At 34.7% G+C, this 11,377-nt stretch overlaps 1 protein-coding gene across 1 annotated transcript in view; it reads left to right on the top strand.

Moving 5' to 3' along the window:
* LOC106101433 (dopamine D2-like receptor) overlaps positions 1-11,078 on the top strand; it is a 59,293-nt gene extending 48,215 nt beyond the window's left edge. The window contains exons 2-5 of the mRNA XM_013280669.1: positions 8,186-8,295; positions 8,853-9,105; positions 10,110-10,285; positions 10,970-11,078. Of these exons, the coding sequence (XP_013136123.1) occupies positions 8,186-8,295; positions 8,853-9,105; positions 10,110-10,285; positions 10,970-11,078 (648 nt within the window). The remainder of the gene's footprint in view (positions 1-8,185; positions 8,296-8,852; positions 9,106-10,109; positions 10,286-10,969) is intronic.
* The last annotated feature ends 299 nt before the right edge of the window (positions 11,079-11,377 follow it).

The raw sequence follows: 11,377 nt of genomic DNA, 5'->3' as shown, positions 1-11,377 counted from the left end.
TGTGCCAACTGCCGCCGCAAACACGAGCGTACAGAACATAACTTGACTTATGATTGTCCCATCTGTCGGGGCAAGCGATTCCTTTGTCGCCCCGAGGATATCAACCAAGATTTCATACAGCACCTTGCCGACGAACACATACCGTTACAGTGCAGAAAATGCAATAAAATGTTCAAAACAATGGAAGATCTCATCGATGTAGACAAGTGTGTGACCATATCAGAACTAGTTGACGAACCGTTGCACAAAGATGACGTCGCTAAAGTAATAGATAATGAATTCGACTCCCTATATCATAATGCATTAAATAATAATGAAGGAGAAAATATCGCGGCTATAGTATCTATTAACAAATCCAATAGAACTGCAGTAATCACGCCGCTGAGTAAAGATCAGCATCTCGTTGATTATGAATCAAGTGACGCTGAATCTGAAGGGAGTCCTAAAGTGCAGTTTGTAACAACTCCACATCCTAAAATAGTACCTAAAACTCCCGTTAGTAAGAAATATTACAGATCAGCTACACCGCACGTAAACAAATATGTTCAATTAATGAAACAAAAAGCTATAGATGATTACGAGGAAGCCATAGCTAAAGAAGAGAATACAAACATGTCACCGATCAGCGGGGCTATGTCTGGCATCGGCCGCTTAGAAGGTATTTACATTATTCGATTAATTTTACTTTACACAATTTATTTCTACAAATACATACATATTAAAACAGCTAAACAGAAACTTATGTTATAACCTTCCTAATATTTCCAGAACTAAAATAATAAATCTCAGCAGTTACAGATACACAGAAAGAGGCAACGACACCGACATCCCAGTTACCAGCACACATGATGAACCTAGCGCAGTCGGTGACGACCAGCACGCCTACACACCCGGCGAGCGGCGGCTGGACGCTGTTCCACGAACAAGGAGCTGATTCTCCTCTCTCAGAAATAGAGAATACAGCAAGTCCCGCTCAAACAATGGAAAGTGATGTAAGTTTATACAATTATAGTTAGCGTTGTTGAGTGAGTGAGTTGTTGGAATATGAAAAGTTATCTTTGTGATTTCTTTTCAGACAAAAACGGAATCGGAAATTATACAACCAAAATTGAAAAGTATAATAGCGGCTGCGAGTCGTCAGCGCTTCAGCAGCCAAGAAAGTTCTGAAAAAGGAAGCTTGACTGAAACAGGAAATAACAGCACAGAATCTTCGATAAAAGCTAAGAAAGTTAAATTTGCACAAGATACTATTTTCGAACCGGAACATAAAGTTAAAAGAGGTATGACTGTGTTTCAAAGTAGTTAATAATTACCTTCACGGTAGTAAAAAAGTTGAAAATATTTCGTTTAATTTGTCCTTGAAAATTTTCAGTTTTCAGAAAGCCAAAACGAATGCTCACACCTGGTCCTCAAAGACAACGCTTTTGCTACAATCCCCGTTTTCAAGCACTCGTCAATAGATTCGAGACTCAAGCGAGGACGCCACTTAACGTAAAAGTCGAGAAAGATCAAGAAACAACGCCACCTATCGGTCAACATAATTTGCAAGCGAGGGCCATAGATTTTAAAGAAGAAATAAATACAGATGAAGTTGCTAACCAATGTAGAAATTCTAAAGAATTATTTAAATCATGCTCAGACACACCTTTAAACTCCATTGATAACACAATAACAACTGTCACCACAAACATCGCAACTACTTTAGAAACTTGTATTAAATCCGCTTTGAGAACGACAGAGGATGAAACTGAAATAGAGTTCAAATTCGTAATAACAAAAAAGAAAATCAGTGTAAAGAGGATTGAAGAAGACTGGGAGAGTGCAGACTTAAAAAAGAATATTAAGCAAACAGAACCGCAACAGAATAAAGAGAACATTTGGTCATCGGTTGCTAGGGCGATCAAAAATGTCTTTTGGAGCGAACAAGGTAAAACTTTGCTAATTTTAACAAGTCATGACTTTTATATGGAGTTTATAATTTACTGTACAGTATACATGTAATGCTACGGAATATATTACGATGATAAACATATGCTTCCATTTTTAAAGAAAACAATATGATTTTCAAATTTTTCCTCCGTGTCATAAATTTTCACATTTTCGAGCTCACGATGTTGCATTTTCTTATTTCTACTCCAATCACTTTATTTTACACGGAGTACGGAGGGTCGACGTATTTTAATACACTTTATTTCTTTCCCCTTTTTACTTCCGACGCTGCGGCTCGCATTTACGGTGATGGATCGTAATTTTGTCCCTACTTACCACCTACCCTGCGATTTTATTCCCTGCTTTATACAGAAGTTATTCCAACTTGGGTGTATTATCTTTACTAAATTTTACAACAAATGTTTATGAAACTAATGAAATATATTTTTATATCAAAACTAGTTTCACTCGCGACTCCGTCCGCATGGAAATAAGTGAATCAAAATCTAGTAACCTATGTGTTTTTCCACAGTATCCTCTATGTCTATGCCAAATTTTATCGAGTTCCGTTCTGTCGTTTAGGCTACAAACTCTCTAACATTAATCCATCCATCTAAACTTTCGGATTTATAACATTAGTAAGATTCGTAAAAAGTAAGATTATTATTAGTCGTGATGAATATGTTCATACTTTCCCTTCTGCTAATATAACAGTAAAAATTCTACCAAAGCAACCGATTTTTTTAAAGTAATAAAAAATGTATGATAGTTTTCCTTATTTCTTCATTGTTCTGAAATAAACGTAAAAATAAAATATGTACATGAAAAGATGAATTCAATTCATATTTAAAAATATATATTTCCAGCAGCTTGTTCCACACCGGTCGGATCGCTGGACAGCAACGACTCGACATCGTCGTCAGCGTCTAAACGTAAATACGAGCAGATGTCAGAGTACAATCGGAGCCCGATCAACCACAAGCGATACAAGTACGAGGGCAGGATCCCCGGCCGGCCGCCGCTCAGACGTACTAAGGGCTGGGGGTTGCCTGACTTCAGACCTACTGAAGATTGTGAAAAAAACAGTACTCAATGGAGCCAGGATTAATTTGATTTTTTTAAGTAATTTTGATTGATTTAAGTACTTATTTATGTCCTTTTAATCTTTTTTGTTTTAATAAGAATGTAACAATGTGTCAATTTTATAGAATTTCATTTTCATAGCTGATCCTAAAAGGGGCAGCTATATTTTAATGATTTTGTAAATAAGTCTAATTTGAAATTTAATAGATAATAACTAAATTATCGTTTGCTTACTTTTTTAATATTAATACCAGCTTTTTATTTGTTTATTTCAGTTTTGGATTCGTAATTAATGATAAGAAACTTTGGTGTGATTTGTGTAAATTACTTAAACAATTATAATATCTGGAATTGAACGTTTTTTATTTGCCATTCTTACTTGTATGTTAACAAAAATGTAAGAATAAAACATGATTGTAAAAATTAATAGTTTTTAAGTTATTTTTGTCATAAACCAGAAATTTAAAATACCATACGACATTGTTAAAAATCATTTTGGTTTACCCCAGTGCGTGTACCTATCATAGAGTTTGCAGTTGGTCACGTATCATATAAGCTTGCCATTTTTCTTTTAAATTTTCACGTACTGCACGCCCCTCAAATGTTGACATTCGACAAGGGTTGTGAAGTAAATAAAAGAGACGTTATATCAGTTTCACACTAGGGCAGAACAGTGACACCGCAGTAAACTCCGAAACAGAACAGTATGTGAACCTTTTTTATACAATATCACTACTGCATTGCTTGCTGCTCTGCTTCATTGTTCTTCCCTCGTGTGACCTTAAACGAGCGTCTTCTGATTCCGAGTAAAAGAAACTTTGCTTTAAATTCTCCCTGGCGGCCGCAAAACACGACGGAATGCATTCAAATACATTTTGTTCAAATATAAAAAAGAAGATTTAGATTGCTCGGTGGGTTATTCGTATCACGATCTCGGTTCTACGTGACGATATTATACCAAATTCAAAGGGTAGGAATCGGGAGACGGCGTATTAAAAAGATTCGTTCTTATGTACAGAGTACAGAACACTCGGAACGGAAAGTACGATGTGACGTTTGATGGGCGTAAAGGTGAAAAGTTTGGTAACGTACTTTTAGTGTAGGTGTGTAGGTTAGAGTGGTATGGGCATGTTATGAGAAGGGATGAATCGCATGTAACAAGAAGGACGTTAGTTATGAATGTGGAGGGGTACATCGGTAGAGGTAGACCTAGAAAGAGATGGATGGATTACGTGAAAGGTGACATGATCAAGAAGGGAGTGATGACTGAGATGACGGATGATAGAGTGCTTGGAGGACGAAAACCCGGTGCGCCCACCCTACGGGAGTAGGATAAGGCAGGGGAGATTATGATGATGATGAACGTACTTTTAGTGTGATTATTAATAAACTATAAAAACAATTAACTATCACTTATTTTAACAGTTAAGGCTAAGATAAACAAGTACTACGGAAGTTAATAATAATATTTTTTAAGCGTGTTCTAATTTAAGATTTTTTTGTTAATTATAATTGTAAATAATGCACTGTTGTTTTCTTGTTTAAATACGAAAATTGTAATTCTCAATTTTATTAGTTATTCGATTCGAATTGATGTTAAATACACAAACGAGAGTATTTTATTTGTTCACAAATTAAATGAATGTTAATTTAGTATGCAAAACTTCAGTCCCGTCCCGCGAGCCGCGAGCCGCCTGCCCGGACCGGACATACGGACCGGATTTTTAAATAAAACATTTAACTAATTGATTTTACACACTCATGCGACTTTTTTATTTTCAATTTTAACTCAATATTTTGCATATGTAAATTGAAATTAGCTACGTGGAATAAAAGGTAACAATATTGTATTACACTTCCGTTTTTCGATACTCCGATGTTTTTAGAGTAGGTATTGCTTCATATGGACAAGATTTCGAGTTCATACGAGTATGAGTTTTTTTAATTTTAATTTACGTCTACAAAAAGTGACACAATGCTCAACGTAATGATTCTGTGGTAATTGAACAGAGGAGACAAATACGTCTCGCAGCGGCAAGCGGCATGCAGGCGACGGTTTTAATGTTTTTGGTCCGGAATTAATGACTTGCATCAGCTACCAGTGCCATGATCGCACGCAAAAACACATTCGCTGCGATTAAATTCAATTCATTAAGTTTTGTTTAAAATGCATCGGACATTTTCTTTTCATTTCTGCCAGTAAAATGCGCTTCCAGATATTTCTACACTAAGTCGTTTCTGGCTTCAATCTTTATCTATATGTTCTGTAGTCTATTCTATACGCTTCTATACTAATATAAAGCGTAAACACACACTAATTAATTATGTAGCAATCACATCATATTGTAGGATATTTATTTTTTTAAAAGTACTACACTCAGATACGCTTTATATTTTCACGCTGTTAATCTTTTAGAGAGTATATCATGGAGGTAATAAGTACTACGTACAACAGGAGTGTGTTCTTTTTGTACATCTTGCAGTTAAAATAAACAAATAACACCTTATGCTAAGGGCGTAAGAGTCGCGTTGCACGCAAAGTGATATTGAAATGAGTGAGAGGGCTACAAGTGTCCGATATGTCTCTTTCTAACTATGACCTAGAGTTGCCAGATATCAATCCTTTCGTTGTTTGTAGAAAAATAGGTAATTTTTGTAATGCAATGCAGTAAAATATTTACTTTTAAAATGTTTCTAAATAATAATAATAATATATTATCAACATCTTAAAGCAATATTATTTATTGCTATGGGTAAAACCTTATTAAGATAAAAATTTTGTGATTGGCATAAATGTTTTCTTTTATTTGTTTTAAATTCGGACACCTGAACTGGCAGCACTACATGACATCCTGACTCGAACAATAATGGCCGAGTCTTTTTGATTTCGTGATTTTTTTGAAGAAATTTAGTTAAAATGGGAAGAATTTTTGTCGTGGAGGCTTGCCGAAGCGAGTATTATGCTGATTGTGGGTTATATTTTCAAAGGTAATAGTTTTAAACATAATTTGTTGGTAAAGAATTACGGTGACCATGCATGATTATTCAAGTCTCGAACAAATGTTTTGAACACTTATGCATTTATTTTTTCCGTACTCTATTAAAATAGCTTTGTTTTAATGTCAGATTTAAGATATAAGGAATAAGATAAATTTAGGGCATGAACTTCACAAGACTCATTTGCAAGGTCTGATTTAGAATTATGTATTTTGTATTGTTTTTAGTAAATACATTAGTGATAACACTAATACGTTAAAATTCATCATAAGTTGATAAGCAATAATCCGCTGACATCAGACAACAAAAAAGTTTTTTTTTAATACTTGTCCTTAAATAATATTTTAACAAAGTCACCATCGCCAGAGAGTGATAAAACGGATAGTTATTGAGGTCTCGCTCGGCTTCATTTTTCGACAAGAATTCTATCCTGTTCTAGTAATACATTCATGTACCCCACATTGGAGAAAATCTAGATGCGGGAAAGGGATAAAAACTGCAAGCCAATAGCAGCGCATAAGCTAGAAAAAGCTAAAAAGACAAAGATTATCGTTGTCTATTGCTATTTGAAAGTTTATATTTTATTTTATTGTTTTATGTACGGCATGTAACCAATAAATTAAATTTATTTATATGATAAAAAGTAAAATAAAAAATAGTTAACATGATGATATTATGAAGAAAGTTAATTAAAAGTAATAATCGTAATCGTTTCACGCAATAGTAACACTTCACACGCAGAATTTTTATAATCTATGGCTCAAGGGCACAAGAATTTGGAAGTTGTCAATTTCAAATTTAAATTCACATTCACATAAGTTTCTTTTGGTTTCTGCGATATTCTGTAATAAAAGTTTAGTACAACAGAAAAACAATATTGGTTTGCAGGTGATAATAAGTATTTTGAAATTAGTAAATCAACGTGCAAACCATGTCACGAATGCAGCTAAATGATTAAAAGACTATGGATGAATATAATCTCAAAGTTTGTCAATAAATGTGCAGTTTTATTATAGTGAAACATTTTCAAGACTAATATGACTGTATATAAACTGTGACACGTAGAACCGAATAATCCAAGTAAAAAGGTAAATGATTTAAATTTAGAGTACTTTGTTGAGGGTATATTGTATGTAAAATATAATTAAATCTCTGAAATATGTTGTTAGTTCTTAAAAATAAAAACGTTGTATGGAGTAACAAAGTATTAATAGAGTAAAAGAATGGAGTAGGTTTTTAAGTAAATGATTATTAATTTTTGTGCTGTAAAACTAACTATTTTAGTTGGGATCATGTTTTATTTATTTAAGAAAAAACTAGAAAAACAAAATTTGATCTCACACCTGTAATGGAAAAAAATAACTTTCATTTCTTCTACCTAAGACTTTATGATTTTGTATTAATTAACAAATAATTTATTGTTTGCTTCTTCTAGATTCAAAAACAGTTAATAAAACAATATCTGAAATTTATTGTAGGACATGAACATCAATATAAAAGATTTCTTATTCATAAGTCAAGAGGGATAAATTAAGCATTTTTAAAACATTGTGATGATATATTCCTGAATGAAGTAACAAAGATTTTTATCTTTTAGTACATATTGTATGGTTTAGTATAAGTTTTATATTTTAGTCTTTTATAACCTGCAAATAGGTGGGAAGAATATAGGGTCATGGGGAGACGGAGAGAAATATAGATGCAGAGATTGAGATTGTGAGGTTTTGTGAAAGTATACTAAGTTTCCTTCCATACTTCAGTATTCAAAACTCATTTTGCAAAATCAATAAAATCATTTAAAATCATAATGTGTTTTGTTCCATCTCCTACATATTTATATATAACTTTTATACACATATATTTCCTTTGCAAAACTATTTTGAATAGTTTACTGTACTCTGTTTTCAAATTTTTTGCTCAAATCTAATCATAAAAACTATAAACTATAACAATTTAAAATACAATTACATTCATACTCAGATCCATACAAGCGGAGGAAATAAATATTAGATAATTGTTTGGGTAAATTATTGTACACAGTTCCAATTTAGTGATTGGCAAAAAATTTTTTTGCATGCATAAATATTGTACACAATGTTATGGAAATTCATGCAGACAAAGCTGCATTGAAACAGCTAGTTTATATTCTTATTATAGTAATTCTTTTTGTTCCCAGGTGAATGGGTCGTGGGGTCTACCAGCTTTCGTCTGCGACGTGTACATAGCCATGGATGTTACATCCTCAACCTCCAGTATATTCAATCTAGTAGCCATATCGGTTGACAGGTTAGTGTAAATTTTCTTACATAACACTATAGAACTTAGTTTTGAATATATACAGTCCAATAAAACAGACAGATTTTCCGAAAATACTCCCGTATCAAACAGGGTCAAGTCAACAGGCGTCACTCCCGAGAGGTTTCTTGGCAATCGTACAATAGCTTCATCTCTGAAGTGACTTGAATTTAAATAACATTGTAATTTGAAGATATTGTGTTTCGTTAAATATTCACATCTTCGTCAGTTCAACTTTATTTTTATACTAGCTTTCGCCCGCGAATCCGTCCGCGTGGAATCAAATAAAACAAAAGTGTGTAGCCTATGTGTTCTTCCAGACTATCCTCTACATCTATGCCAAATTTCATCCAGATCCATTCAGTCGTTTAGCCTACAAACTCTAACAAACAACCATCCATCTAAACTTTCACATTTATATTAGTAAGATTAGTAAGATTTATCAAAGCTATATAACAACGAATACTTATAAATTTAAAAAGGCAATTCAGTAAACTTTTTTTACTTAAGACGATGTTGAGAAGCGTGTTGTATGATGCATGTGGTAGGTACATCGCGGTGACTCAGCCTATCAAGTACGCGAAGCACAAGAACAACCGGCGCGTGTGGCTCACGATAGTGGTGGTGTGGCTCGTGTCGGCCGCCATCGGCGCGCCCATCGTGCTCGGCCTCAACGACACGCCGGACCGCAACTTCGACGAGTGCCTCTTCAACAGCCAGAACTACGTCCTCTACTCCTCCATCGGCTCCTTCTACATCCCCTGCATCATGATGATGTTTCTCTATTACAATATATTCAAGGTCAGTTTTTTATAGCGATATAATAAATGTTTTCAAACGTTCTTTTCATAATTCAAATTTCTAATCAGATTACGTTTTAAATACAGACTAGTTGTTGCTCGCGACTTCGCCCCCGTAAAATAAAATAAAATAGTAAAAAGATAGCCTATGTTACCTCACCGATAACGTATGTTTTTAATGATGAAAGAATTTTTGTATTCGGCCCAGTAGTTTTTTAGTTATTTCAATACATACAAAAATACAAACCTTTCCTCTTTATATTATAAGTATAGATTAAATTCTGAAAGTAGCAACGTCCCTTTGGAGTTATAAACACGCGTAAAATACGAGGTGCTACAATACAACAGTTTATTTTTCATGTAAATTCAATTGCGCAAAAAGCTTGAAGCAAACGTGTTCTCGTAAAGCGAGCACTACCAAAGAGTTTCACACGACTGATATAAAAATTCTATTTTGTATTGCAATTGTTTGCCGAACACGTCTTTACTCGAATACTGTATTCTTTTCCATACAATATTCATTTACAAAGAATTGAAAACAAAGGTCTCTTCATAAATATTGATCTTAAAAAGGTTTTTAAAATGTAGGCCACGAAAATGTGTGTTTTTTTTATATTATGAGGTAGCAAACTAGCAAACGGCCACCTGAATCCGCAAACATAGCGAAGCGACCGCTGCACATAGACATCTGCAATTGCGGAAGCGTTGCCTACCCTTATTGGACGGAGAAGTAGACGCACATAAAGATATTTTCCCTTCCTATGCGTCTACTCCGCCGTCAAATCACTTTTCCTTCCTATCCTTTCCTCTCGAAAAAAGGGATGGAAAGGGAAAGAGACTAAAGTTGGGCTGCCGGCACCACAAATTATCTGAAACGCGGAATTGCTTTCACTTCACGCCTGTCTTCTGTGTGGTCGTGGTCAAGCTGGGGGCGAACCGCCCCATTCGCGCGTAGATGGTAAAGCGGGATACCACTTTTAAAAAATAGTCGTGTATTAAAAACAGGCGCTTAGAAAGCGAGCGAAAAAGCAACGCGCTGCAAAGAAACCTCCAGTGTGTGGGGAGATGAGGGCCTCGTCGGCCGTCGTCATAGAGAACGTGGCGCAGAGCCGGCTGCTGGACAGCGCGCCCGACCACCACACCAACACCGGCTCCGGCAGCAACGACGACCACGACGACAGGTACTCAGCTGTTAAGCGAAGGTTTTATCGTCTAAACAAATTTTGATAAACATGTAAAAATTACACCAATAACATTTTTTTTTATTTACTAGCTATTGCTCGCGACTTCGTTCACGTGAAATTTAATATAATCTATGTTACTCAGCAATAACGTAGCTTTCTAATGGTGAAAGGATTTATAAATTGGCCCCGTAGTTATTAAGTTATTCCAATACATACGAAAATACAAATCTATCCTCTTTATAATATTGTTGTAAATATTACATATTTTTTTAATTTTTTAAGATTCCAAACAAAACATGTTAATATAATTATGTATACAGTAGTTGAATCTTAAATATCTAACAATGTTTCGTTTGTAGGCAAACACAACTTTCACAAAAAATGTGCAAATTACTTACTTTACATCCAAAAAGTTACAATAAGTGTTCAGTAACTATAAAGTAACATAAAATAATCAATTCAATGTTCCAAAGAAATCGCTTCCAACGAAGGCCTACTTAATAAAAAAATGACTTAGGACCTGTCCCACCACTGGCTGATACAGGCTCAGATAACTTCGAAATGACGTCACTCTCAGATAGGGGAACAAAATCCGATATTTTCATCACATATTTTACACATTGCATTGTTATCAGACAATTTACAATTTGGTAGGAGTAAATTATGTAATTTGTATTGAAGCTTCGACAAGCGGTCAGTGGAGCTGGAGGCCGACGTCGACGACTGCCTGCCCAACGACAAGTCCACGGACTTCATGCTCGTTGCTGCCACGGAACATACAATCAAGTGAATACCTTTTACATTAACAATTATAATTATGTACATTGTAATCTGTACAGTCGAGGAAACCCTCGGTGTATCACTTCAGGAAAAAATGCCTTGTTTATAACAAGACAAACTCAGTCTCCACTTACAAATAACTAAGATAGCAGTGATTGCAAACGAAGGGATAATAATAAAAATAACCGTGTCGCTAACCGACTTTTTTTAGTACATAATTATTATCATCATCATCATCATCATCATCACCAGCTCACTATACGTACCCCTTGATTTGCTTGGAGCCTTTTTTTTGTTTTTTTTTTCTCG

This window comes from Papilio polytes, unplaced genomic scaffold, assembly GCF_000836215.1.
Source record: "Papilio polytes unplaced genomic scaffold, Ppol_1.0 DF823980.1, whole genome shotgun sequence".
In the NCBI taxonomy this organism is placed as follows: Eukaryota; Metazoa; Arthropoda; class Insecta; order Lepidoptera; family Papilionidae; genus Papilio; species Papilio polytes.
This window is presented reverse-complemented; position numbering and strand designations above follow the sequence as displayed.